Here is a 27118-nt window from a genome sequence, read left to right as displayed (position 1 = left end):
TTACAAATCAGTCATGACCGGAAATGGGTGGCACTTCCACAGGGAAGAAAGCAGCCCATTGCACACTATCTTAGTTTTCGTCAATTAATACTGGGGAGGTTCAAAGTCCATTCACTCACAATACAGAGGTGCAAAGGGAGGCAATCAGCAAGTCCTGGTGCTATATATTTAAAGGCTGTCAGCAGCCTTGAAGTCACTCCTATGAACCTGGGTCTAATGCTGCAAACTGCCGATGGAATCATGTATGGTTTTTCATTCCGAGACTAGCCTGTGGCTTGGTAGAAAGGGCATTATAACTTCAAAAACAGGATGATGGGGCAGTAGCATATCATGCAGGCACTTAACTATCATTCCTCCAATTCCACTAGGTCGTGAGTTAGCAATGATACCAAGGAGACAATATGACTTGATAAATGGGTCCCAACCCACAAAGATATTGTTAGTTTTCCCCACAGGGATGAGCGCATTGTCGATTCTTGTACTTGAAAGTCAGCACACAAAATGGAAACATCTAAGACTTGGAATGTTTAGGTTTTCAGTCCATCTTGACGCTCAGAGACAGCAGCAAGATGGAGTTTAATCCTGAAAAAGTATGAGGTGATATACTTTGGAAAAAGTAAAAAGGGAGGATTCCATGAATGGCAGGACAGATTAATAGCGTGGTTACAACAACACTTGACATTATCAGTTGAGGCATATACTTATAAGAGCAGGGAGGTAATGTTGGATTTGTACAGGATTTTGATTAGGTCATATTACAGTGGGCACAGTTCTGGTCGCCTCACTATAAAAAGGATGCAATTACACTCAGGGAATGCAGATTAACAGGGTGTTGTCTGTGTTGGAGCATGTTAGCTTCAAAGGGAGGTTGAATAGATTTTTTCTAAAAATTTGAGGCAAAGGAGGCTGGGGGGAAGGCACATGGACAGAGTGGATAAGTAGCAGCTGTTCCCCTTAGCTGAAAAGGACAATAACAAGAGGCCATAATTGTAAGGTAAAGGGCATGAGGTTTAGAGGTGGTAGGAACTTGGAATGCACTGTGCGGGAGGGTAGAAAAGACAGGAAAACTCAGCCTTTAAAAAAGTATGTAGACAAGCACTTGATGTCACAACATTCAAGGCTATGGACCAATGGCTGTAAAGTAGGATTAATGTAGCTGGGTCAACAAGGAATCATAGCCAGAAGGGCCTTTTCTATGCTGTAAGACTAAGTCTCTGATTAATTGGGAATTCACTATTACTGAAAGAATACAAGGTGCAGACACAGGGCTCCACAGTTGGGATAGCTGTAATAACATTATGGTACTTTTGCTATTTCATCTATGATCTGGGTCAGGCAAAAATGAACAATCCAGCATTCAACAACTTTGAGAAAGAAGGAACATACCCCTCAACATACACTGTCAGTGCAGATGTTGCAAGGCCATCTGGTGGAATTGCCAGTGCCTTTCATACCCAATGAATGGGCAACAGCATCTATCCATGTTGTGAGTGCTAATCTAGTTCATGATGATTCTCTAGACACAAGGAGGTAAATGTTTGCTTTGCAAGGGATGAGCAATGGCTGCTTTATACATCTGGAGACCACGTTTCAGGTGTGGGAAGGCCTCTCACTGATACCACCACCCTGACTGTCAATCATAATGGGAAAATCCCACGCTGAGCACAAAGAAACAAGTTAACATCATGAACTGTCCAAACTCTGTAGCATTCAGTTTTGAGGAATCAGCATCCAAAATATAACTTGTTTCTGTTGGTATTGCACAAGTTGAGTATTTGGTACTTTTTGTTTTCTGTATTAAATAAACTTCAAACATAATTGAATTTTCATCTTTTATTTCTTGCATTTAATATTAAAGAGCATGGCTTCAGTCTTCCTCTTCAAACAAGTTTTGAAACAGCTCAGATTCTGGATATTAAGTATTTTTCAACTAAAATACAGCACTTTTACTTTCCACACAATGCGCCAGAAGTGAGACTTGCCCCCTGTTCTCTCACCTGCTTTTAGGTACTTTGGATGTTATTATGGAACAGTTCTATTATAGCAGTTTCCTAATCAATCACCAAGATGGATTTAAAGGCAATTTTAAATTCAACTAGTCTCCCGAGTGCAATATTTGAACTACTGAACCATAGAATCCCCATAGGCCATTTGGCCCTACAAGTCCACACTGCCCCTCCGAAGAGCATCCCACCCAGGCCCATTCCCCTAGCCTTGCATTTACCTCATGTTTAACTCACCTAACCTAAACAACCCTAACCACTATGAGCAATTTAGCATGGCCAATCCACTTACCCTGCACATCTTTGGACTGTGGTAAGAAACTGGAGCACCCAGAGGAAACCCAAGCAGACACGGGGAGAATGTGCAAACTCCACACAGACAGTCATCCCAGGCTGGAACTGAACCCGGGTCCCTGGCGCTGTGAGGCAGCAGCGCTGACCACTGAAGCACCGTACCACCCTGCTGGACCCTTTTTAATATTGCTTATGTTTTGGCCAATTCAATTCAACATAGCAAAATCATACTACAAACTTTTCATCTTATAAAACATGACTTTAATATTTTCATTAAACAAAATTATGGAAGTTGTTTTCTAGCATAAAAAGTACGGCAAGGTACAGTTACAGCTAAGGTCTTCAAAATCTCTTCAATGGGCTTTGTTGTATTGCCATTCATTTTTAATCACTGTAAATAATAACTTTTCGTTTCAAGGGAAAAAAGGCAAGAACAAGCCAGCATTACTGAAAAGTACTTTGCTTCTCAGAACACTTGCAATTAAAACAATGCTTTCAACTCAATGATTCTGAATTACTAAACAAGCAGTATATTCTATTATTTACAGACTGTCTTCAAGAAAAATAAATCTTATCCACTGGAACATCACATACTTAGAACTAAGTAATTTACCAGAACAAAAGACAGCACAGAACAGCACTGTAGTGCCTTATTAACAAGTTGATCACATCACCATTGCATTTGATCAAGTTCTGCTCGAATATTTGCTATTACACTTGGCACTCTGACATGCTTACAGCAGGTGACAGTTTTTGCAATGGCCTCAGCAGACAAATAACTGCAGATCTATTGAACAAAATCAGAAATGAAGCATGAAGTTGCTACAATAAGCTGGTTACAAGTCAGCTCCCAGATTAAATCAATACCATTAACAAAGCATAATTGGACTGCTTAATATTTTAATGTTATAAATACTTCAAATATAAAATTATGGAAGTCATGAGCATCTTAAACACTGGAAGATCATGCAGAAAACTGCTATTCATAACATTTATGTAAAAGTGAAATACAATGCCCACCATATCGGACTGCTAACATTATCTTGTTTTCAAACTTCGTCACTGAATTAATGGGGTTAGTTTTCTGTAATTACTTCCGACAGAAACACACCCATTGGATGTACATATCTGGAATGTGGGTGAGCACTCACCACAACCCACTAATGTCAAAAGGAAGGAACATGAAAGGGATCTTTCATTCAAATTTGCGATATTCACAACAGGGACTCCTTACTAGGAATATAAATTTGTAGAAGTGATTATTGGGATTTAAGATTCAATGTCCTTTTCCTACATTTGTTCTCAGAAGGCAAGTGGGTGGTGAAAGGCAATGCAACAACTATATTTGTCATCCACTCTTGGGAACACAACTGAATTCTTGAGCTTGTCAAGAAGTCAATTGATCCAAAGAGACTACCAGATGGTTATTCACACAAGGGCAAGTCACAGTCATCTGAGGTACTCCTTTAAATAGTCTTTCAATGAATAACTCAAAACGTTCAATCAAGACCAAATGCTGTCACTAGAATTTGAAAATATAATCTATTTTTTAAAAAAAAGTACAGATAATGGTCTAAATCTGAAGGAGAAAGAAAACATTGCCTAAGAATTGCCCCAAATGGTACAGCTAATCTTCCATAGTCCATTTTTGAGAATTTCATCATCCTAAATAAAAATACAATTTATCCAGACTGCAAGGCCCATCATGTTAAATCAAAAAGGACTTCAACCCCCACCAAAAGTTTACATTTATTAAATCATTGCACTTGATCTGGAAGTTGGCCTACAACAGTATTGTAATTTTTTTACTTCATGAGAACAATGTGCAAGCATATTTCAAATACTGCTTTGTTAGTTCCTTGAATTTAAAACTTGAATGATTAATTTTGAAATCATCAAATCCAACAAATCAAAGTTGTGTCTGCTGCTTACAGTTGGTTATTTGAATGAATAACTTATTTAGCAGAAAGAGATTTCATCTCTTGGCACAAGTTACTACAGTGCTATTCACTTTCATTCACATATTTATAGTAAACACATACACACATCCATATGAATGTGTATATATGTATTAAAGACATGGTCGCCAGCAGCCTTCCTGCTGATTTTCATCGTCCAGTTCTGGAATCCTGGGTTGCAAAGCTGACCGTGTTAATCCCCAAAACTTCTGTGGCAACATATCTTTTTTAGTTGCTGTAAATTTCCAGCCCATATGACTACCACAGGTACGGCACTGGGCTATAGTCCATGCAAATCTGCAAAATAATTTGCACCAAAATAAGAGATAGATGGAACATACAAGTAAGTCAGTTGCAGATAGTTCATATCCCTTTTAAGTTATGATTTTACTTTCAGTTGTTTTGGAACACTCATTTATTTTTAGATTTTTGGAGATGAAACTGATGGATTGCACATTTAGTTTAGCAAAATCACATGCAAAATTCAACAATTTTATTTACAGAACTTTTAAATGAGCTACTTGGTGCCAAATTGTGTTTTTTTTTCCCCATTGCATCCATAACAGCATTCCACACTTGGAATTAACAATTTTCCCCGAACAAAACTACCTTTGTTCTATACATCATTTTTCAGTGGAAGCGTTTACTTAGCTTTTTGCACAGCATTGCTGATATTCTCATGATATTTTACTTTTGCTTACCGGTCATTATCAATGTACTATATCTTAAGAGATATTGAATTCTTATTTCAATAGGAAAGCTATACTTTTGCGGCACAGTAAATACAGTAAGTCATTTAGAACTTAATTTTGCTTCAATAACCTGAAATTTCACTTTTTTTCATTGCACAGTTTGTTCTTTGTCTTTTAAACTCTACAGAAGCCTAGAAAATATTACTTGCACTGTATAAATAAACACTGGCAGGTGGAATTTGAGATAATTTAGTGCTGCATTTTGGAAAGGCAAATCAGAGCAGGACTTATACACTTAATGGCAAGGCTTGCAGGAGTGTTGATGAGCAAAGAGAACTTGGACAGCAGTTTCATTGTTCTTTGAAAGTGGAATCGCAGATAGATAGGATGTGAAGGTGGTATTTAGTACGCTTGCCTTTATTCGTCACTGCATTGAGTATAGGAGTGGGGAGGACATGTGGCTATACAGAACATTGGTTTCTCACTTTTGGAATAGTCTGTACAATTCTGATCTCCCTGCTATCAGGAGGATGTTGTGAAACTTGAAAGGGTGCAGAAAAGACCTACAAAGATGTTGCCAGGGTTAGAGGGTTTGAGTTATTGGGAAATGCTGAATAGCTCGGGTTATTTTCCCTGGAGTGTCAGAGGGTGAGGGGTGACATTAGAGAGGTTTATAAAATCATGAGGGGCATGGATAAGATGGAGTGTCAGGATCTTTTCCTCAGGACTGGGGAGTCCAGGACTGGGGAGTCCAGAACTAGAGTTTAAGGTGAGAGGGAAAAGATCTGAAACGGACCTAAGGGGCAACTTTTTCCAAGCACTGCCAAAGGCAGCAGTAAAGGCTGGTCCAATTACAACATTTAAAAGGCATCTGGATAGGTCTATGAATAAGAAGAGTTGAGAGATTTAGGCCAAATGCTGGCAAACGGGACTAGATTAATTTGACCAAAGGGTCTGCTTCTGTGCTGTACAGCTCTATGACAAGCATTTAAACAAATGCAACTGTCCTGATTGGAGCTCTGCAGAAACTGGAGTCAAATGCATTTTCAAAGCTATGTAACAGAATATAGTCAATACTCTGCTAATGAACATGCTAATATCATGACAACAACATTCAACACTGCTAAATAATAAAGCAAAATGATTGAAATGAAGTAGACAGTAGAACCAGAACAGTGACTTCAATATAGCAGACAAGTGACAAATTTGACATTATAAATAATGTGGTTAACTATGATTACCCAGGGAACCAGCTATGCTGAGTTGATGGTCGACCAATTAAGTTCAGGTTGTTAGCTTTATATACGGTGAGGGTTTCATGTACATAACCATGAGGATTCACATAGGCAGCCATGGGTCCATACAATGACAAACTTTAAAAAAAAAGTGGATAGGAATAGTCAAGTAGTGGATAATTATGCAAACAATTAAAAATGTACAATCTCTGAAGAAGTTCAGTTTCTATAATAATAGTGGAGTTTAGCCTTTCACTAACATATATATATAAATAACTTATTTCAAGCATACAAGTTTATAAGTTTTCAGATGTCACTAACTTAGGAGGCAGAGTAAATGCACGAATTAGAGTAGGACGTTACGAAAGGCCATATAGCGGATGGTTAAAACTAGAGATATGGCTCAATGGGGTGGTGGGTGGGGGGGGAAGAGATCATCCAATTTGGACCCGAGACAAAACCTGGAATATTACTGGTGAGATATGAATCACTAAAAGTTAATTGACAGGCACAGAAAGTAATGAGAATGTATAATGGAATTTATCCTTCACTTTCAGGACGTTGAAATGAAAAACAAGGAAGTGATGTCAATTGTATACAGACTTGGTTCGATCCTATCTGGAGTACTGTATTAAGAATTCTGCATTTTGCACCTCAGGAGGAACGTATCAGCCTTGAAGGGTCTACAGCCCAGATTAGAAGATTTGAATTAAATTACTAGTCAGGTGGCATAAAAGTAGTTTGAACTAAGGTTGAGGTGTGATCCCAACAAGGTTATGTCAATAGAGTAGTTAAAAAGGTCTGTTTGCCTTGGAGGAGAAATTCAGAACTAGGGAATATAATAAAGTATTTTAGGTGTGAAAAGAAGAAAGCAATATTTCTAATAAAACAGTCATGGAAGTCTTGACCCCTCTGCCTGAAAGGATACGGAGTTAGTCAACTGTCATTTAAGACTAAGATCAATAATTTTTGTTCATGAACTACCAATAGGACAGGGAACAAAGGCACATAGATCGAGTGCAGGTCAGCTGTGATCGACATATGTTGGGACTGAATGCTCTATTCCTGCTTTTTCTTCCAGGATAAAATGGTCATTTTATCAGATTTTTGCAGTAATAACCATATAATTTGACTATGTGTACACCATGGCTATGAGAATTACCTAACAGCATATTTATGCCTGGGAGAAAATAGCTTCAGCAACATTGATTTAGAGAAGAAGAATAGATTTTATTTAAAAAGTTAACAAATTTCACTTATATGTCTTGATGCTTTGGAATTTAATTCGAAAGCTTTCTCATTATTGTGCAAAAGTTGGCTTTGACTCTTGGTTTCAGGGTTATTACTGGAATTTAACAGAATTTAATTGAAGCGTGCAGAGTTTAGAACACTGGGTAACTGTGATTTGATTATGCTATAGGGGAGGACTGGGGGATGAATTGCAGATCCGTGGCAATGAGATTCAGGACAGAGTCAGAGGGACAGAAAGGTGAAAAGGCTAAACTAATGGCACTTTACTTGAATGCATGTAGTAATTGTAATAATATAAATTAATTAAATGACAAATAAGATTAATGGGTTTCAGCTCATGGCCACCACAGAGACATGAATGCAAGGAGATCAAAGCTGATAACTAAATATTCAGGGGAATGTGACTTTTCATGATAGGCATGAAAGAAAGGGTGATGGGGTAGTCATTTGGACAGGATGGAAAAGGTACAAAGGCAAGAAATGAACCTGGATCAAAAGTGTAAAACACATATGGGTGCAGCTAAGAAATAACAAGGGGAAGAAGGCACTACAGTTTATAATTTATCTATAATCTAGTCTACAGGCAACCCAATCTATAGCTATATGGTAAGACAAAGAATAAATCAGGAATGGAAGACATAGAAATGCAGTGGATTACATATAAGTGACTTTAATTTTCCTGTAGATTAAGAAAGACAAATTGACTGAGGTAGCCAAGAGGAAGAATTTGCATTGCATTTAGGACAGTTATTTTGAAAAATGTGTTGTGGGCCCAACTAGAGATGAGGCTTATTTTGAATCTGGTGATGTGTAATGATGCAGATTTGATAAATAATGAGTAAAAGATCCCCTAGAAAACAGTGACCATAACATGGTAACATTTAGTTTGAGGGGGAGAAGCCTGGATCAGAAATAGGTTTACTAAACTTCAGTAAGTGTAATTACAAAGGAATGTGGGTGGAGCTAGATGAAGGTGGCTGGGAAAGGAGATTTGGAGCAAAGGCTGGTGAGGAACAAGGGCAGACATTTAATAATTCATGAAGATGCATCTTAGTGAGAAAGGATGATTCTAAGAAGGGGATATGCCAACCATGATTAACCAGGGAAGATAATGATAGCATCAAACAGGAAACATACAATGGTGCAAAGAATAGTGGTAAAACCACAGAGTAGAGAAAGTTTTAAAAACAAAAAATATGATCAAAAAATTGTGCGGGTCTACACACACACCCACAAAAAATACATGTAAGCACAAAGTAGGAGAGAGAGCTGAACGTGATACCTGTTCTCGAAGGGGCTAAAGGCCATGGTAATAATGAGGAAATCAGAGGAACTGAATATATGTTTTAGATCATGCTTCCCGATAGAAGACACTAACATTAAAAAAACTTCTACATAATCAAGGTATAAAAGGGGAGAAATACAATAACGTTCATGAGAAAAGCATACTAGGAAAACAAATTGAGCTAAAGACTGGTAAGACCTGTGGACCTGATGAAGGGCATGCTTAGATATTAAAAGTAGACACTACAGAGATGGCACATACGCTGGCAGTAATCATCCCGAAATCCTTAGATCCGTGGAATTGGAAAATTGCCACTAGCAGCTTTATTCAAAAAGGGGAGGGGAAAAAACACCACAGGAAACTACAGACCTGTTAGCTTAACATCCGTTATTTGAGAAAACAGTCACATTTATTATATGGGATGTAATCACAGACAATTTAAAAACACTGTCTAAACAGGCAGAGTCAGCATGGCTTTACGAAGGGAAAATCATGCCTGACAAATATATTGGAATTTTTTGAGGAAGCAAAATAACTGCACAGAGGCCAGTATCCTATCACCAAGTCACCCTTTAGTTACTTGTGCACAGAACCCAAACTGTGATCAGCCAGTTCAGAATCAGTTGCCTGAACGGAGGAGATTCTAATCTCCTGGATATACTGGTCAGCCTGGTCGTTCCTAATTGGTCCAGGTTAAGCGCCCAAATCAAGGATTTTGTAGTCAACAAGATCCAGCTGGTTCTAATTACAACATTCCTATCCTCACACCTATAAATCTGGGATATCGGCCTAGTCTCTCTCTCGTAGCTTTCCTTGCGACATTTTCACCCCAGCTCCAGTTCCTCTGACACGGCTGGTGTGTAACCAGATCATAGCCTGTCTCTTGCATGTGGAGCATTTTGGTGGATTTTCTTCCTCTTCTTCCACAGTAGCGGTATCAAGGCTGCACCCATCTTGGACTCAAATTTGCTTGACAGTAGGCAGTTTCTGACAGGTCTTTTTGGCTGTACTGAGGGAACAGGTATTCCTGGCCTGTTTGTGAGGTAACAGCTTTTAGGTGATTCACACATTTTTTCAGGACTGTATCACCGCCTTGAACTTTGTAAGTCACAGGACCTGACCGCATGTCAACCGTGTCTTACATACACACACACACACACACACACACACATCAAACTTTGCCCCCTGAATGAAGCTGTGCCTCTTGCTTAGAGGCAGCATACAGCCAGCACTGGCACTCCTGCCGCTGTTATACCCTCACCCCTCCAAGGTCTGGAAGTATCAGGTTTAACCCACTGCGGAGTCTTCTGCCTATCAGTAACTCTGTTGGAGATATCCCTACTGTTGTGTCTGTCACAGTTCTTGCAAGGTATTTTGTAAATGACATTCGTTTTGTTTGTTGCCTGTATAGGGTCTTTTAAGTTCATTACTTAATGACTGGACAATAATACATTGGACAAACAGACAGAAAGCTAGCCACCAGGATACATGAACATCGACTAGCCACAAAAAGACATGACCCACTATCACTAGTATCCTTACACACAGATGAGGAAGGACACCACTTTGATTGGGACAACACATCCATCCAAGGACAAGCCAAACAGAGACACGCACGAGAATTCCTAGAAGCATGGCATTCCAACCGGAACTCCAACAAACACATTGATTTGGAGCCCATCTACCACCCTCTGAGAAAAAGAACAGGAAATGACATCACCAATGTAGGAAAGGACATCACCAGCTCAAGGAAACCTAAACACAAAGGGAAAGCAGGACATAACACCGGAGACTCACTGATGATGTTACCTAGAATGGTGACGAAACGTCTGAAAATGATCCTTCCAGCTCACCGAGCAAACTTGAGCTACAAATCTTCTCAAAACTCGCTAACTGTTGGATTGAAGATTTGCTAACTAATAGGGGGCATTTTCAGAACAACCACCTGTAACTAATGGCACGCCATAGGGATCAGCCACAATTATTAACCATACATATTAAGAACATGAATGATGGAAGTCACTGTATCAAAGCTAAGTTTGCAGATGATAAAAATAGGTGCGAAGACAAGTACTGAGGATAACAGTCTGCAGGAGGACACAGACAAGTTAAGCAAGTGGGCAAAAACTTGGTTGATGGAATATAATGTGAGACAATATGAGGTTATCCACTTTGGTAGGAAGAATACAGGAGCTGAATAACATCTAAGTGGAGAAAGTTGCAGTAGTTAGGGATTTGGGAGACCCTATACATGAACCTCGAAGTTAGTACACAAGGTCAGTTGTTAACAGGGAAGACAAATGTAATACTGGTTTGTATTTCAAAGGAAATGGAGTAGAAAAATAAATCAGCTTCACAAATTATCAAGGCATTAGTTAGACCACTCCTATAATACGGTTAACAGCTGTAGTCCCCATATCGAAGGAAATATACACCGGCATTAGAGACAGTCCAGAGAAGATTCCCAAGTCCGATACCAGCCATACAGATTGTGTGTTATGATAGGAAGTTGAGTAAGTTGGACCTAGACTCATTGGAGTTTAGAAGAATGAGGGGTGCCCTTATCAAAATAGGCAAGGTTCTTCGGGCAAAAACAGAATTTGCTGGAAAAGGTCAGCAGGTCTTAGTATCTGAGAAGAAGAGATTAGTTAACATTTTGGGTCTGGTGACCCTCTGAACAGTTCTGAGGAAGGGACGGAGGAATTGCAACTTTAACTCTGAACTTTTCTTCACAGATGCTGCCAAACCTGCTGAGCTTTGCCAGAAATTTCTGTTTTTGTTCCTGATTTATAGCATCCACAGTTCTTTTGTGTTCTATTTAAGGTTCTTAGGGGACCACATCGGGTAAATGTAGAGAGGTTGTTTTTCCCCTGTGGGAGAGTTTAGGACCAGAGGGCATATTCTCAGTGGATGGGATCACCCAGATCAGATTAAGATGAGGAGTTTCTTCTCTTGGAGGGTAGTCAATCTACGGATTCTTTATCACAGAATTAAGTATGTTCAAGGCTGGGATAGAGAGCCTTTTAATTCAAAAAGTGAATCAAGGAATTTGGGGAAAAGGTAGAAATGTGGAGCTGAGAATTAGCAGATCAGCCACGATCTCTTTTAATGGCAGAGCAGGCTCGATAGAAGAAGTAGGCCATTCAGCCTATGTCTTATGGCCTTATTAAAAAGTCAACCAAAACAAACTTGTTTTTAATAGAGACCAGTCATGGTTGTTTTTGGCATTGTTAAGAAACCACAGATTGCACGTGCTTTATTACAAATTAAGTCCTATTGCAAATACGTCAAAATGGAAACTTGCCTGAAAATATCATTTTTGGTGGTTATTTCTGTGTGATAACATCTTTTACAACAAAGAGACGTACACTGTAAACCAAAAATGAGTTATAATTAGTGGATCTTTACAATTTCTATGCATATTTGCCACAAGCATTACAAAGGGGCTCAGTGGCCTTGATATATACTTACTACAGTAAATGGCAATTTCTGCTATTTGCAAACCACAACGTCAAAGTGCTGGAATGTGCATAAAACATTTTATCCCAAAAACTGCTTTTGGAATGAAGCTCCAGGAGCTTTCACATACCTCATCCAATGGCATTTCCATGCCATTCATGACGATCCTAGATTACACTATTTTGGTCACTGGATTTGTTGAATGCTAACTGATGCCCAAAAGCCAGGTGCGAACAACTACTGTACACGTGCCACTGATCCACACTGTGTCAGCACATTACTACTGAGGTCACTGGGTTGTGCCTGTTAGCTGACACCAACAATAGTGCATGCTGTGCTGTTTGATGTATTGCTAACCAAAGGATTCACCAGAAGCATCTGCTGGCAACAGGTAATCAATGTGTTGGCATTCTGTGACAGGTATGTTGGAATGAAACTAATAGGAAAGTATATACCTGAATTCTGCCGAAGGAACCTTTAACCCCTGGTTGGCATCAGTGGTAGCGGAGGATGACTGGCTGTTTCCAAGCTAGAATAATGCTTAGTTTTCAAAGCGAAAACTTCAAACTGATAGCAGTCAAAAATCTAAAGAAAAAAGACCCATCTCTGTTTTTTGAATGAGACCCTTATGAGTAGTGGAAGAATGAAATGTGGACCAGTGTTACTACTTCACTGAAGAAGCAGCATGGCTTGGCTCTCGTGTTTCACATAAAAGCAGAAGCAATAGCAAGGTTTACAGAATGTGAGATATTCTTTGGGCATGAAGGACGGTTTGGACAAATTTCTAACTTCTATGGATAAAATTTATACAAAGATAGTTTACTAATTGCTTACAAAACATCGTCAGATTTTCACAAACTCAATGCGTGAAGATAGTTTAATAGCAGAGTACTTGGTGGGATTATGTAGAAAGTTTGCATCATCATGGAAATTCTATTTGGAAATTACTCAATCCGTGCTGGTAGTTAAGTTACTCGACTGCACCAAAGTAGTGAATTTATACAGCCTTCAATTTTGATGAGGACTGAATTTGCTGATAAACACAATGCTAGAACAAATGTCTGAAGGACTGAAAGAAACTCAAAATTATGCTTTCCAGTAGGTTTTATGGTACAAATGGGGCAAATTGCTGCACAATGGTCTCAATAGCTTATCATCTAGATACAATACTCAAAGCAGTATGAAAAATAATAATACACAGAAATAAAGAGAGGATACGTCTGACAATTTTGATGAGAAGAATAGAAGACTTAAAATAAAGAATAAAGCCAAGTAACGTTCAGGGTATAGTCAACTGATGTTTCAGGTCCAGTTCAAAATATCACTCTGCCACAAACTGTCCCTAACTATCAAAGAGTATTCAAAACTTAAAAAAGATTCAGAAAATGATAATGCAAGCAAGCATCAAAGCATGAACAATGCATTAATGACAAAAGGTTTTGGCCTACTGATTAATACGCGGTAGCAGAATCTTTCAGTTGTGCCGTAGAATGGCTAAAATGCATCTTAGTCTGAATATTAAAGATGAGAATTAAAGTTTCACGAATTTCACATAGGGACGATAGTGCACTGATTTCATGAGAGAGAGTTTGGTTCTTTGTAAAATAGCAACACTTACTTTTATTAGCTTGTATTCAGTAGGTCATTACAGAAACAAAAATACAGATGAAACTGGAGCTAGAAAATGACAAAGCTGCTGTATATGAAAAATCTGAATTTTCAACTGACACAATTGGAATGGAACCTCGCCACTAAAGAAATTAAAGTGCTGCTCACATCAGGTAGCAGAAAGATAGAAAATAAATGGCAATTGTGTTAAAATTACAAAGACAAATTTTCCAACTATCCTCCTGAAGGTAGAAAAAATGTTAGTGAGGAATTCAGGACTAAATGATTCAACAGTATAAGCTTATAAAAAAGAAGTGACATGTGTAATAAATACTGAAGTACACCATTATTGCCTGAAGTTAGTGAGCCCTTAGCTTGATTTAATGATGTAGGATAGAGGAAAAGAATATCTATATTCGGTATCCAGACTTAGCCAGTTGGCAAGAATGCATCATATAGGTGAGAAAATAATTGTGGATAGGTAACTGAAAGTAGAGGGGGATAGGAACCATACTTTGAGCATGAGAAAAAGTTTTCACTGATTTTTTTTTCGGAGGGGTTTGCTGGGGAGCAACAAGGAGATGTTCCTTACAAGCAATGTGTTTACACGTGCAAATATTAAAATAATAATGGCAGTAATGCTACAGGCACATATCCAGGGAGTGCACTCTGTGGTTGCAGTGTTACCAAGCTCAATGCTTACCGAATAGACATCAGTTTCAACAATGATACATTTCAAATACTGCAGCATTGCTAAAACATTTTATTACACTGCTTGTTGGGTTTTAAAAGTTATTAGACCGACTTAAACAGGCATTTATAGTATATTGTAGGAAGTGTCATTCTCTTACAGCACTTACTTTGTCCATCAGATCCAATTCACAACGCAACCGCTGAATAGCACTGCCTATTTTTAAAAGCTCAATTCTCAAACCATCATCAATAGGTAAGCAAGCAGCAACTCTGTAAGAAAAATCTAAACACAGTAATTAATCATTTCTGTTAAAGGAATAATAGCAAATTCACTTCCCTCAAAACCTTTCCATCAGCTTAGTGCACATAAATTTAAATAATCCCCACTAGCTATTTTTCCAAAAAAATTAACATTTTTCTGCAAGTGACAAAAGCAGTAAGTTCATTTGTTTATTCTACCATTTAAACTGATATGGGTAGCCACAACTAATTAATTTACTAAACACGCAGTTAAATATATTAAGTTACAGTTCTGGAAATTACACGATTTTGTTTTACAGACTGACAAAAAGTTTTTTGAGGATGACAGACAGAACTCTGGACTTCTTAAATGTCAGAAAAGCAAAATTCTTAATTAATTCTTACCTACAGGATTTGAAGGAAGTGAATCATCCTTGAGATTTTCATCCCACTCGCGAAGCTGGACTTTCATTCTTTCCATTAATATTTCCTATATATTGACAAAAGTATAAAAATACTACACGAACCAAGTGATCTCCAGTTATATTTTGAAAAATGCATTACACTGGAGGTATTTTAAAGAACACAATTACAAGAGTGTCTGAATTATTCGTTCTTAATTAGTCCTAGTCACTTACTGTATACAGGCACTTTCCATCAGTTGCCAAATGTCCCTCTTGCTGTTAAAGAGCTAAACTTGATAGAAGCAAGCTTTCTGATAAAACAAACACACTATTTTCCTCTTCTCCATCTCATCTTGAAGCAGTCGAGCCCATGTTAAGATGTTTCCTCACGTTTACAGGCAACCTTACTAAAATGCCATTACTTGTAGAAGCTTGGACAGACCATTCAATCACAGAGGATCAGATCCAAGTCTTAATCCATGGCAGAGATCATGGGAACTGCAGATGCTGGAGAACCTGAGATAACAAAGTGTGGAGCTGAATGAACACAGCAGGAAGAGCAGCATCTTAAGATGCTGTTTGGCCTGCTGTGTTCATTCAGCTCCACACTTCGTTATCTCTTAATCCATGGCGACCTGACATCTACAAATATGGATTTGGAAAGGAGCACAACAGGATGGAATGATTAAAGAAAATTCACTTGACAGCCCAATGAACACCACTTTAAAGAACTTAATAATGAGTAAACATATCTGTGGTGCATTGATAAATGGAAAATGTCTACATGTTTATCAAACTATTAAGCTAAATAATTTCTGTTTATCCTGATCAATAGTCTACAAAATCATGAGGGATATGGACAAGGTGGATAGCAAGAAGCTTTTTCCCCCGGAGCGGGGGATTCAATTACTAGGGGTGATGAGTTGAAAGTGGGAGGAGGAAAGTTTATGGGAGATACGCGTGGAAAGTTCTTTACGCAGAGGGTGGTGGGTGCGTGGAACGCGTTGCCAGCAGAAGTGGTGGACACAGACACAATAGTGTCTTTTAAGATGTATCTGGACAGGTCATGGGTGGGCAGGGAGCAAAGGGATACAGACCCTTAGAAAATAGGTGACAGGTTTAGACAGAGGATCTCAATTGGCGCAAGCTTGGAGAGCCGAAGGGTCTGCTCCTGTGCTGTAATTTTCTTTGTTCTTGAATACTTTTCACCTAAATGTGAAGTCTGGACAACAAAGATAAAATACAAGTAAAATATCACAGCAAAACTATAAAAAGCCGAATTCTGTGGTTTGCATAAAGGAAATTAAACTTTTAGTGTGATGAGTCAAATACTCAGGAATAGCCAATTAAGGGTGTACCTTATCTGACTTTAGCATGATTTGCTTACACGGCAAGAATTAAGATGGCATTCACAAACTTTTTTTTTGCCTGCCTCTGACTTTACATCAGTCATTATCAAAATAGAGAGAAACTTCAGACTGCTTTGGTGCCGAGGTGTCCTTGTGCAAATCTATTATTCAGGTGTAGCATGTAATAAGAAAGGCAAATGGAGTTTCGGCATCTCTTGCTAAAGGAAGAGTGTATAAAAGTAAGGAAGTGTTGCTGTACCTGTACAAGACTGCAGCTGAGTATTACATGCAATTCTGGTCGCCTTATTTAAGGAGGGATGTAGTTGCGTTGGATGCAGTTCAGGAAGCTCACTAGATTGATTCCAGACAGGTTGGATGTGTTCTGGGGGCAGGGTGGGAAGCGCTATTATTGATTCAACCATGTATAGAGGATAGAGTGCAAAATGATCTTCGCAAGAGATCTGAAGATCCAGATGCTGATAAACTCAGACTTCGCATTGAAGACTAATCAGGTACTCAAAGATGAGTTTTTTTCTGCTCTAAACCCAGTACTAGGATAGTTTCTTTTTTGAAATTTTCTAGCAACTTAGTTCAATTTCTTCTAGGGTTTCAACATGAACAGATGAAAACAAACAACAGGAAAAAAGATAATTTGATCCATTCAGCCTGTTCCATTTAGTCAGCTTGCTAAGAGATATCAGATTGGTTAGGAGACATGAGATTGGATGTCAATGTCTTAGGAACAGTTTCTTCAACTTCAGGAAATGCCTGTGCCCTGTCAAGAATGGTTAGACATTCCTCACTTAGATGGTTTTAGCATGTGAAATTAGTTTAACATATCTCCATTTAATCTGGAGCAAGGATAACCTCACAGCAGCCACACACAGATATTCAGCATGAGAAGAAACACAAAACTGCCAAAGGGCATTAAGGTATAGAACTATACGAACATGCAGAGGCCAACAATACAGAAACCTGACTTGATCTTGGGATTTTTCACGCAACTCATCTGTAACTAAGCTGAAAATACACTCCATTTTGCAACACTGACATTTACCATATTGATTATTACAGAAGTCCACGAAAGAAACAGATTTGTACTCACTGCATCATACAAAGAATACACCCATGGAGGCCACCAAGTTAGATTTGCACAATGGAACTTTCTCTAAAAAGAGAGGAAAATTAAAATGTGTGAAGACCAAGTACACAAAATGTACATACACATTTCATAAAATTAGAAAAGGCAACATCAAGCTTTGGTGCTCTGCAGATCATGCTACTAAGTTGTTGACTTCAGCCACCTTTCTACGGAGACATGCTTGAGGCAGACTTCGTGTCTGAAGACGCTCAAGATAAAGCGATATTGAAACCGGAAACTGGCCCAATCTGGTTTAAAAGAAGTTGGGGAAGCCAGTTAATATTTCAGTCAGTAATTTGTTGGGGAAATTTGAAAAATCATAAACAACCACGTCTAAAAGAGTACATCGATTTTACATTAAGCCAATTTTTGCAAAGTGAGAAGCATGAAAACCAAAGGCTTTGTCAATCCTAATTGGTTTCACCATTTTTGAAAAATCTTGCTAAGGATGTCAGCATTTGCTGCACATCCCTAATTGCCATTCAAGGGCAGTTAAAAATCAAACACACTGCTATGGGTCTCAAGTCAATTGCAGCCACACCAGGCAAGGATGGCAGATTTTCGAAGTCATTGGTGAACCAAATGGGTTTTTAACGATAATTACTATTACACAGACCAGCTTCATCAGACTTTGACTGATTAAAATTAAATAATAAATTCAATGAATTAATTCCTCAGTTGCCATGATGGGATTTGAAAGTATTCCAAAATATTTGATTAGGTCTTTGGATTACTAGTCCACTGGTATTTATTACTTTAAGCCTCCAGAAACTTAAATTTCAAATTAACGTCCTTTGCAAATTAGCCAAAATGCATTAAGTATATTCGGGTGAAACAGCACCAAATTGTATTTGTGCAACTTACAATATGATTCTTTAACAGCAATCTTAAGACTGAGGTACTTTTTAAAATAATTCAGTTTTCCAGTTTAGAAAGGTGGGCAAAATTGCTAACAGGAACATGTCACGAAAACCAGCCTTACATCCAATGACTCCATCTTTGCTTTCCACTGCCAAAGGAAACCAACTAACATAATCAGAGGCTCCTCCCACCCTCGTTATAGTCTATTCTGCCCTCTTCCTTCAGGCAGAAAATATTAGAGCTTGAAAACATGTATGAACAGATTCAAGAGCAGCTTGTTCTCTGCGTTATCAGGCTTTTGAACAGACCTCTCAAATGTTAATTCTGATCTCTCTCTCTTGCACCTTCTCTGTGGTTGTAACACTATTCTACACTGTGTTTTGCTACCCTGGCGTACGTTGCATGGTATGATCCACCCATAGAGCATGCAAAAACAAAACTTTCAATGTATCTTGGTACATATCTAAAGGGGAGCTTAAGATGAATCCTCAATCAAAAAAGCAACAAGTCCTGCTGGACATCTTCACGTAAACCAACAACTTCTGATCACTTCCATCCCATAGGATAATAATGAGCATACTGCATTGATCGCTCAATTCAGAAAAAGCAACACTTGGATATCATATATTTTAAATTGCCACTTCTACTTAAAATGAATTTTCCTTTCAAATCTTGGCTTAGTTCATCATTCTAGGATCAACCTCTAACTGCATGTTACTGTGCTGGATATTCCGCGTAAAGAATAAGAATGAAACAAGTTCATTTGTAAACATTACATTTGAATTAACCAAAAGTACTCTGTAAAGCAACTACTGTAAATTTAAATTAATACTCTTAATTCATATGCTTTTTAATCCCGATTTATAAAATTTGAGAACATATGGAATCAGAGAACGAGCAGCAGAATGATAAAGCAAGGGGGCAAAGAGAAGACAATAAGGTTTCAACGCTGTCCAAAAGTTAGAAATGGAGTTCAAAGAAAAACAGTACTCCGACCACTCTGATTCATTACTTATATAACCAACACGGACTCAGGAACTGGAACTATTAATTTCCAGATAGCAATTTGAAATCATTGGGTCTCCAATATTAAGACACCCTAACTCTTGGGATGTTACGAGCGGGACTGGCTGTCTATAACAGAGACAGGCGGCTTTTTTTAGTTTTAGTGTAGTGACGGCCTAGTGGTATTGTCACTGACTTGGTAAACCAGAGATGTATGCAATGCTTTAGACAGTCCCCACTCTCAGTAATGGGGACAGCCAAAACAACAATGGAAATTGTCGAGTGGATGATCCACTTTGGCATCATTCAGATCTCCTCAGTATCACAAATGAGCTTTGAAGTCAATTTGATCCACTCCATGTGAGATCTATAAATAGTTGGAGGCATTGGATATTGCAAAGGCTATGGACCTGACAACATTTCAGGAATGATATTGAAGATTTGTACTCCTGAATAGAAACCGAAACAAGTGCAGAAGCTGTAAACCAGGAACAAAAACAAAGTTTGTAGAAAAGTTCAGCGGGTCTGGCAGCATCTGTGAAGGGGAAAAACAAAAGAGTTAATGTTTTGGGTCTGGTGACCCTTCCTCAGAATTCAATTCTGAGGTAAGTTCACTGGGCCAAAACATTAACTCTTTCTTCCTTCACAGATGTTGCCAGACCTCCTAAGCTTTTCAAGCAGCTTTGTACTTGTTCCCCTGAAATGGCGCATCCCTAGCCAAGCTGTTCCTGTACAGCTACAATAATTGCAACTACCCTACAATGTGGAAAATTGCCCAGGTATGTCCTGTACACAAAATGCAGGACAAATCCAACACAACCAATTATTACACCATAATGAAATGTGAGGCTGGATGAACACAGCAGGCCAAGCAGCATCTCAGGAGCACAAAAGCTGACGTTTCGGGCCTAGACCCTTCATCAGAGAGGGGGATGGGGAGAGGGAACTGGAATAAATAGGGAGAGAGGGGGAGGCGGACCGAAGATGGAGAGTAAAGAAGATAGGTGGAGAGAGTGTAGGTGGGGAGGTAGGGAGGGGATAGGTCAGTCCAGGGAAGACGGACAAGTCAAGGAGGTGGGATGAGGTTAGTAGGTAGCTGGGGGTGCGGCTTGGGGTGGGAGGAAGGGATGGGTGAGAGGAAGAACCGGTTAGGGAGGCAGAGACAGGTTGGACTGGTTTTGGGATGCAGTGGGTGGGGGAGGGAAGAGCTGGGCTGGTTGTGTGGTGCAGTGGGGGGAGGGGATGAACTGGGCTGGTTTAGGGATGCAGGAGGGGAAGGGGAGATTTTGAAACAGGTGAAGTTCATATTGATACCATATGGCTGCAGGGTTCCCAGGCAGAATATGAGTTGCTGTTCCTGCAACCTTCGGGTGGCATCATTGTGGCAGTGCAGGAGGCCCATGATGGACATGTCATCAAGAGAATGGGAGGGGGAGTGGAAATGGTTTGCGACTGGGAGGTGCAGTTGTTTGTTGCGAACTGAGCGGAGGTGTTCTGCAAAGCGGTCCCCAAGCCTCCGCTTGGTTTCCCCAATGTAGAGGTAGCCGCACCAGGTACAGTGGATGTGAACTTCACCAGTTTCAAGCCATATGGTATCAATGTGAACTTCACCCGTTTCAAAATCTCCCCTTCCCCTACTGCATCCCTAAACCAGCCCAGTTCATCCCCTCCCCCCACTGCACCACACAACCAGCCCAGCTCTTCCCCCCCAACCCACTGCATCCCAAAACCAGTCCAACCTGTCTCTGCCTCCCTAACCGGTTCTTCCTCTCACCCATCCCTTCCTCCCACCCCAAGCCGCACCCCCAGCTACCTACTAACCTCATCCCACCTCCTTGACCTGTCCATCTTCCCTGGACTGACCTATCCCCTCCCTACCTCCCCACCTACACTCTCTCCACCTATCTTCTTTACTCTCCATCTTCGGTCCACCTCCCCCTCTCTCCCTATTTATTCCAGTTCCCTCCCCCCATCCCCCTCTCTGATGAAGGGTCTAGGCCCGAAACGTCAGCTTTTGTGCTCCTGAGATGCTGCTTGGCCTGCTGTGTTCATCCAGCCTCACATTTCATTATCTTGGAATCTCCAGCATCTGCAGTTCCCATTATCTCCAATTATTTTACCATCAGTCTACTCTTGATCACTAGTAAAATGATAGAAGGTTTCATCAACAGTGCTGTCAGGCAACACTTGCTTAGCAATGACTTGTTCACTGAGGCTCAGTTTGAATTCTGCCAACGCCATTCAGTTCCTGACGTCATTACAGCCTTGGTTCAAACAAAGAAAATAAACTGAATTCCAGAGATGAGGAAAGAGTGCCTGTCTTCGACGTCAAGGCCGAACTTGACAGTGTTGTATCAGGGAGCCACAGCAAAACTGGAGTCAATAGGAATCATGGGAAAATTCACTATTGGTTTGAGTCATACCTGGCACAAAGGAAATTTTGTGGTCGCTGAAAGTCAGTCATGTCAGCAGGAGTTCCCCAAGGTGGCACCCTAGTGCCAAAAACCTTCAGCTACTTTATCAATGACTTTCCCTCCAGGATAAGATCGGACATGGCAGTGGTTACTAATGATTGCACATGTTTTATGAGTCCTCACATGTTGAAACAGTACATGTCCTAATATAGCAAGACCCAGACATTGGGCTGACAAGTGGGAATTAACATTTGTGCCACACAGGTACAAAGCAATGAGCATCAGCAAGAGACAAGCTAACTATCGCTACGTGATATTCAATGGCATGGCCATTACTGAATCCCTCACTTTCAACATTGTTGGGGGTATCCCTTAACCAGAAACTGAACTGGACTAGCCACATAAGTACTGTGTACTTCCTGCATTTTGCTTTTATTAGACACTTGTTTGTACAATTGACCTGTACGTGACATATATTGCAAAGAACTATGCAAAGTATGCCACAAGTTAAATTTTCTGTCAGCTTGCCTGCTCAGAAACAGAAATTCCTCCAATTTCAAAAGTAGTCCAATGTCTTGGAGATACATTCATTAATAGAATTGAAATCATTTGTGAACAGCATAACACATACTTTGTTGTTAGTGGAGATAACTTTATATTGACAATTTTAGGATACAGAACCAACCTTCATATATTTCTGCCACCATCCCTGATTTTGTTTTAACCGGCATGCAGGAGGCTTATTTGAAACAAACATGTGAAGTTTGTTAAGTGAATTAAGCTGCACTCCTGATATACTTGAAGGAAGAACCCATTCTGGCAGAATCTGAACTTTGGCCATACGAATTCTAGAACAAATAAAGCAGCATTTGTTAGCATAAAATAAATTGTCATTGTGATGATAATTCAAATATTGAAGAGACAATGCACGGAAATTAAAGAGGAAGAACTAAATGCATGTAATATCACATCTAAAGGATTTTAAGAAGACAAACAAGTACAATAGTATCATGTTTTAAATGCTGGAGATATCAGAATGTAGCAGCAAAATTTTAATTGCTACAAATTTAAATATTTGTTGTGAAATAAAATGAAGCAGTTCCAAGTTAGACGCTATGTCTTTTCTTGGCATACAAGATGCTAAATAGTGACAAGTTTTACACAATTTTTACTGTGTACCAGAATTCTCAAATGCAATAGAAGTTCATTCTTGTTACTACATTTTAAAAAGTAGCTTAAAGATGACGAAAACATTAACAACCTGTTTTTGCTTAGGTCTTCTAAAACATATATGCGGGCTTTGACATAGCTTTCCATACATCTCTTTGCCACTGACTAGGAGAATGGGACTAGATTCACTATGTTTGAATTTTATCCATCTACGTGAAGACAAAAAAACACTTGCAATGGCTTTTATTTCTGTTCTTGCAGTTATCTTTGGGGTATTTAGTCCAGAACTTCACTGTTCTTTTTTTTCCTGTCGATTACCTCTGGGATATATTAAGCAAAAAATTTGGTTAATTATATAGACTGATGACATCTAACATGACCTCAGTGCAACCTTTCCTGATGCTGCTTGTAAGGCAGCTAATACTGGAAAAAAAAATGTTCTCTAAACATTTGGAAAACCAAATCCACTGAGAGATCATTCCACAGTCACCAACTCTAACCTTTTCCTGGTAACCGGCCCAAGCTGCACCAGTCTGATCACACTTTTGGTCATATATTTGATCCCAAGATGTACCTCTGATTATGTAGCTGCAGAATGTTTGCAGCAATCTAGTTTCATTCCGAGAATATTCTGCAACTTTGACCAAGCTCATCTGTTGCTGATACGTTCGTCCAAGCCTTTGTTTCCTGTAGACTTATCTAAAGTGCTCTCAGCTTGTTCCCCATTTTCCATCCTGCATAAAATGAATCTCATTTCAAACTCGACTGCTATGCCTTAAAGTGAGGCAAGCCCCATTCATCCATTAGTCATATCCACGTTGAGCTCTGTTCGTTCCAAATGAACAACATTTCATGCTCAAAATTCTCATTGTTGTTTTCAAGATATCACCTTTAACTCTGGAGCCTTTCAATATATGTATGGACTCGCAACTGTGATTCTTCAGTAACCCGGAATTTAATTCCTTCATACTTAGTGGTCATGACTTTAAATGCCAAGGCTCTAAGCTTTGACAATCCATCCCCAAACATCATTTTTCTTTCTTCCTTTAAAACACTCCGTAAATTCTACATCTTTGATCAAACTCTGATCACGAGCCTAACACATCATGTTGGAACTCAGTAAAGTTTGTTTGATGCCTTTGAATTGACTTGGGACATTTAACATCTATATAGCACCACTAAAGAATAAAACTAACATGCAACTTCTGCTCTTTGCTGCCCAGGTAGGGAGTGGAATGTCCCCTTTGAATAAATAAGAGCACTTTTCGGGCACTAAAATCTAAACACTGAACTAGACACTAAACTTTTGGGAAGTTTTGGAATCAAAATTCACCAAATCAACAGACAGTAGGAATTGCCGATGCTGGAGTGTCTGAGGTAACATGGTGTGAAGGTGGATGAACACAGCAGGCCAAGCAGCATCAGAGGAGCAGGAAAGCTTGATGTTTTGGGTCGGGACCCTTCTTCTAAAATGGGGGAGGGGAAGGGGATTTGGAAATAAATCGGGGGAGAGGGGGAGGCGGATAGAAGATGGATAAAGGAGAAGATAGGGTGAAAGGACAGAGACAGGTCTAAGAGGCAGGGTTAGAGCCAGTGAAGGTGAATGTAGGTGGAGAGTTAGGGAGGGGATAGGTCAATCCAGGGAGGATGGACAGGTCGAGGGGTTTTCACCCGGGGCCGGGGGGAATGAGGTTAGTAGGTAGGAGATGGGGGTCGGGCTTGATGTGGGAGGAACGGTTAGGGAGGCAGGGATTAGCTGGAAGCCTGCAGCCCAAGGGTATCAATGTGGGCTTCACAAGCTCCAAAATCTCCCCGCCCCTGACCACATGCCAAAACCAGCCGAGACAGTCCCCGCCTCCCTATCCATTCCTCCCACCTTAAGCTCCACCCCCATCCCCTACCCACTAAACTCATCCCTCCCCCCAGACCTATCCGTCCTCCCTGGACTGACCTATCCCCTCCCTAACTGTCCACCTACATTCACCTTCACTGGTTCTAACCCCACCTCTTTGATCTGTCTGTCTCCTCTCACCCTACCTTCTCCTTTATCCATCTTCTATCCGCCTCCCCCGCCTCCCTATTTCAGAATCCCCTTCCCCTCCCCCATTTTTGAAGAAGGGTCCCGACCCGAAACATCAAACTTTCCTGCTCCTCTGATGCTGCTTGGCCTGATGTGTTCATCCAACTTCACACTGTGTTATCAAATTAACAACATGTTGAAAGGGAAACTGAGGTAGTAAGCTAGGAAACTTGCAGAATTCATTGTCAAATTAGATCAGGCCAGACAGATATGCAAGCCATTACAATGGTTGACTATATTGCATAGGTGTTGATGAGACAATTCTGCAAGCTTTCTGATGGAACAATAGATTGGAGTTTCTAAGAGAGCTTGACTCCTAGGGTTGGCTCAATGAATCAGGCAATTACAATAATCAATACTGCCTTTACTACAATCCCTTTCTGGGACAGAAACTTCTTCACATGGAGTAACAAAATTACGTTAATCGTAATTTGTATTCAACTGCTGTCACTACATAGGAGGAATCTGTATGATTACCAAGCCGACATAATGAAGAAAAGTAAGCCAATATGGTTGGAATGACCAGGAGAAAATGTATCTAACAGGGGCCACCCGCATCAGAGAGGCTAATGCTCTGGAGACAATATCAGCACAAGAAGCAGGAACCTGGTGAGTGAGAAGAACAGCCTCAACCTCAGTCCAGTCAGCTGTTACCGGAGTAGTATGTTGTGCTTTAACATGCTGTACTTCCAAAGTGAATTTTAAACCAGTGCGAGAACATAGTAATTTAAGAAACGTACAGTCACCCATGAGAATTAGAGGGAAAGGTAGGTTTCATAGACTTGCATGTCTATATCTTGCGTTTCAATGCTAGGAAACCACATGTCATTTTAAGTGCAAAACCAGTCCCAATAAGCAAGTGCTGTATCACAAGTGACTTGCACTGAAGCTTGAGCAGGATGTTATTACATGCCATATATTTACAATGGGCCACAAAATATTGTTTTTCTCTTCCTTCTGCATTGCCCATTTCCTCCTTAGCACATTACCCGACTCTTCCAACAAAGGAAATTAACCAGTTAGTGGGATATAGATTGCAACCTGACAATACATTCAAATAGTCAATTTCCATGTCAACCAGAGGCAGCTGATGAGACAATTGACCAAATCACCAGTGAGGATTACAAAATCAAGAAAAATCATTCTTCTCTCAAGATTCACTTCTGCTAGCAGCAATTGGGCCTTGGTAAGTCATACGGTCCATGGAGTTGCGTTACATTTCATAACCTTAGTTGTTCACAATAACAAAATCACATCTACCCCACTCATGACCAGCTAAATTCGCACAACCCTAACCGGATTACCCAAATCAAGTGAGTCATCAGAAAAGCTCTTAAGCTATCTTAAAATTAAACATGGTAAAATGGTAAATTTTGCATGGACACCTTTTATTTTATTATGCTGAAGGTAGTTAATGCATTTTAAATGTATATCCCAAATTTTAGAAAAGCAGTAGCAGTCAAATCAGAAAATTTTACAACATCAATGCTAGCTCATGGCGTGCAATTATTGTTCGTGTTTAAAGATTCTAACTTTGAACAAACATCACATTGAAAACAAAGATCCAAACAGTGGCAAGGGACAATTATTGCCTTACCCATCAGTTTGAGTTCTCGTTTCAAGAACTTTAAATCTCTGACGCCCAACAGCTTTCACTTTTACAGTTTCAATGCCATATTCTTGTTCTTCCCTATATTCATAAATCTCTGCTGTTGTCCCAAACTCTGGAGCTCTGTCAGAAGGATCACTAAGAAGACAAAAATAATACACACCAAGACAGCAGAATGGATAACTTGTTTCCACTCAGTTAGACACAGCAGAAATTCCAAATTAGTCCTAGGTTGGGCAATAGGATAGATGCATCAATTCCTCAGAACATTAAAATGTTCATATATTAATATTCCATTACAAGAATTTTATGTATAGTGCATTTCAATGTTGTTTGACCAGTCATGGAAAATAATGAAGCAGAAACC

The 27118-nt window shown here is 39.7% G+C and overlaps 1 protein-coding gene across 2 annotated transcripts in view; it reads right to left on the bottom strand.

Annotated features, from left to right (window-relative positions):
- Nucleotides 1–1818: 1818 nt before the first annotated feature.
- crbn (cereblon) overlaps nt 1819–27118 on the bottom strand; it is a 49091-nt gene continuing 23791 nt past the window's right edge. Inside the window, exons 4-11 of one of the 2 annotated variants that reach the window (XM_048547562.2) lie at nt 26740–26889; nt 22578–22740; nt 17577–17639; nt 15124–15208; nt 14646–14761; nt 12023–12087; nt 6189–6320; nt 1819–4552 (exon numbers count right to left, since the gene is read on the bottom strand). In XM_048547562.2, coding sequence (XP_048403519.2) covers nt 4369–4552; nt 6189–6320; nt 12023–12087; nt 14646–14761; nt 15124–15208; nt 17577–17639; nt 22578–22740; nt 26740–26889 — 958 coding nt within the window. In that variant the 3' untranslated portion in view covers nt 1819–4368. The remainder of the gene's footprint in view (nt 4553–6188; nt 6321–12022; nt 12088–14645; nt 14762–15123; nt 15209–17576; nt 17640–22577; nt 22741–26739; nt 26890–27118) is intronic. The other variant, XM_059649902.1, reaches the window with a different exon arrangement.

Source organism: Stegostoma tigrinum, chromosome 11 (genome assembly GCF_030684315.1).
Source record: "Stegostoma tigrinum isolate sSteTig4 chromosome 11, sSteTig4.hap1, whole genome shotgun sequence".
Lineage (NCBI taxonomy): Eukaryota > Metazoa > Chordata > Chondrichthyes > Orectolobiformes > Stegostomatidae > Stegostoma > Stegostoma tigrinum.
This window is presented reverse-complemented; position numbering and strand designations above follow the sequence as displayed.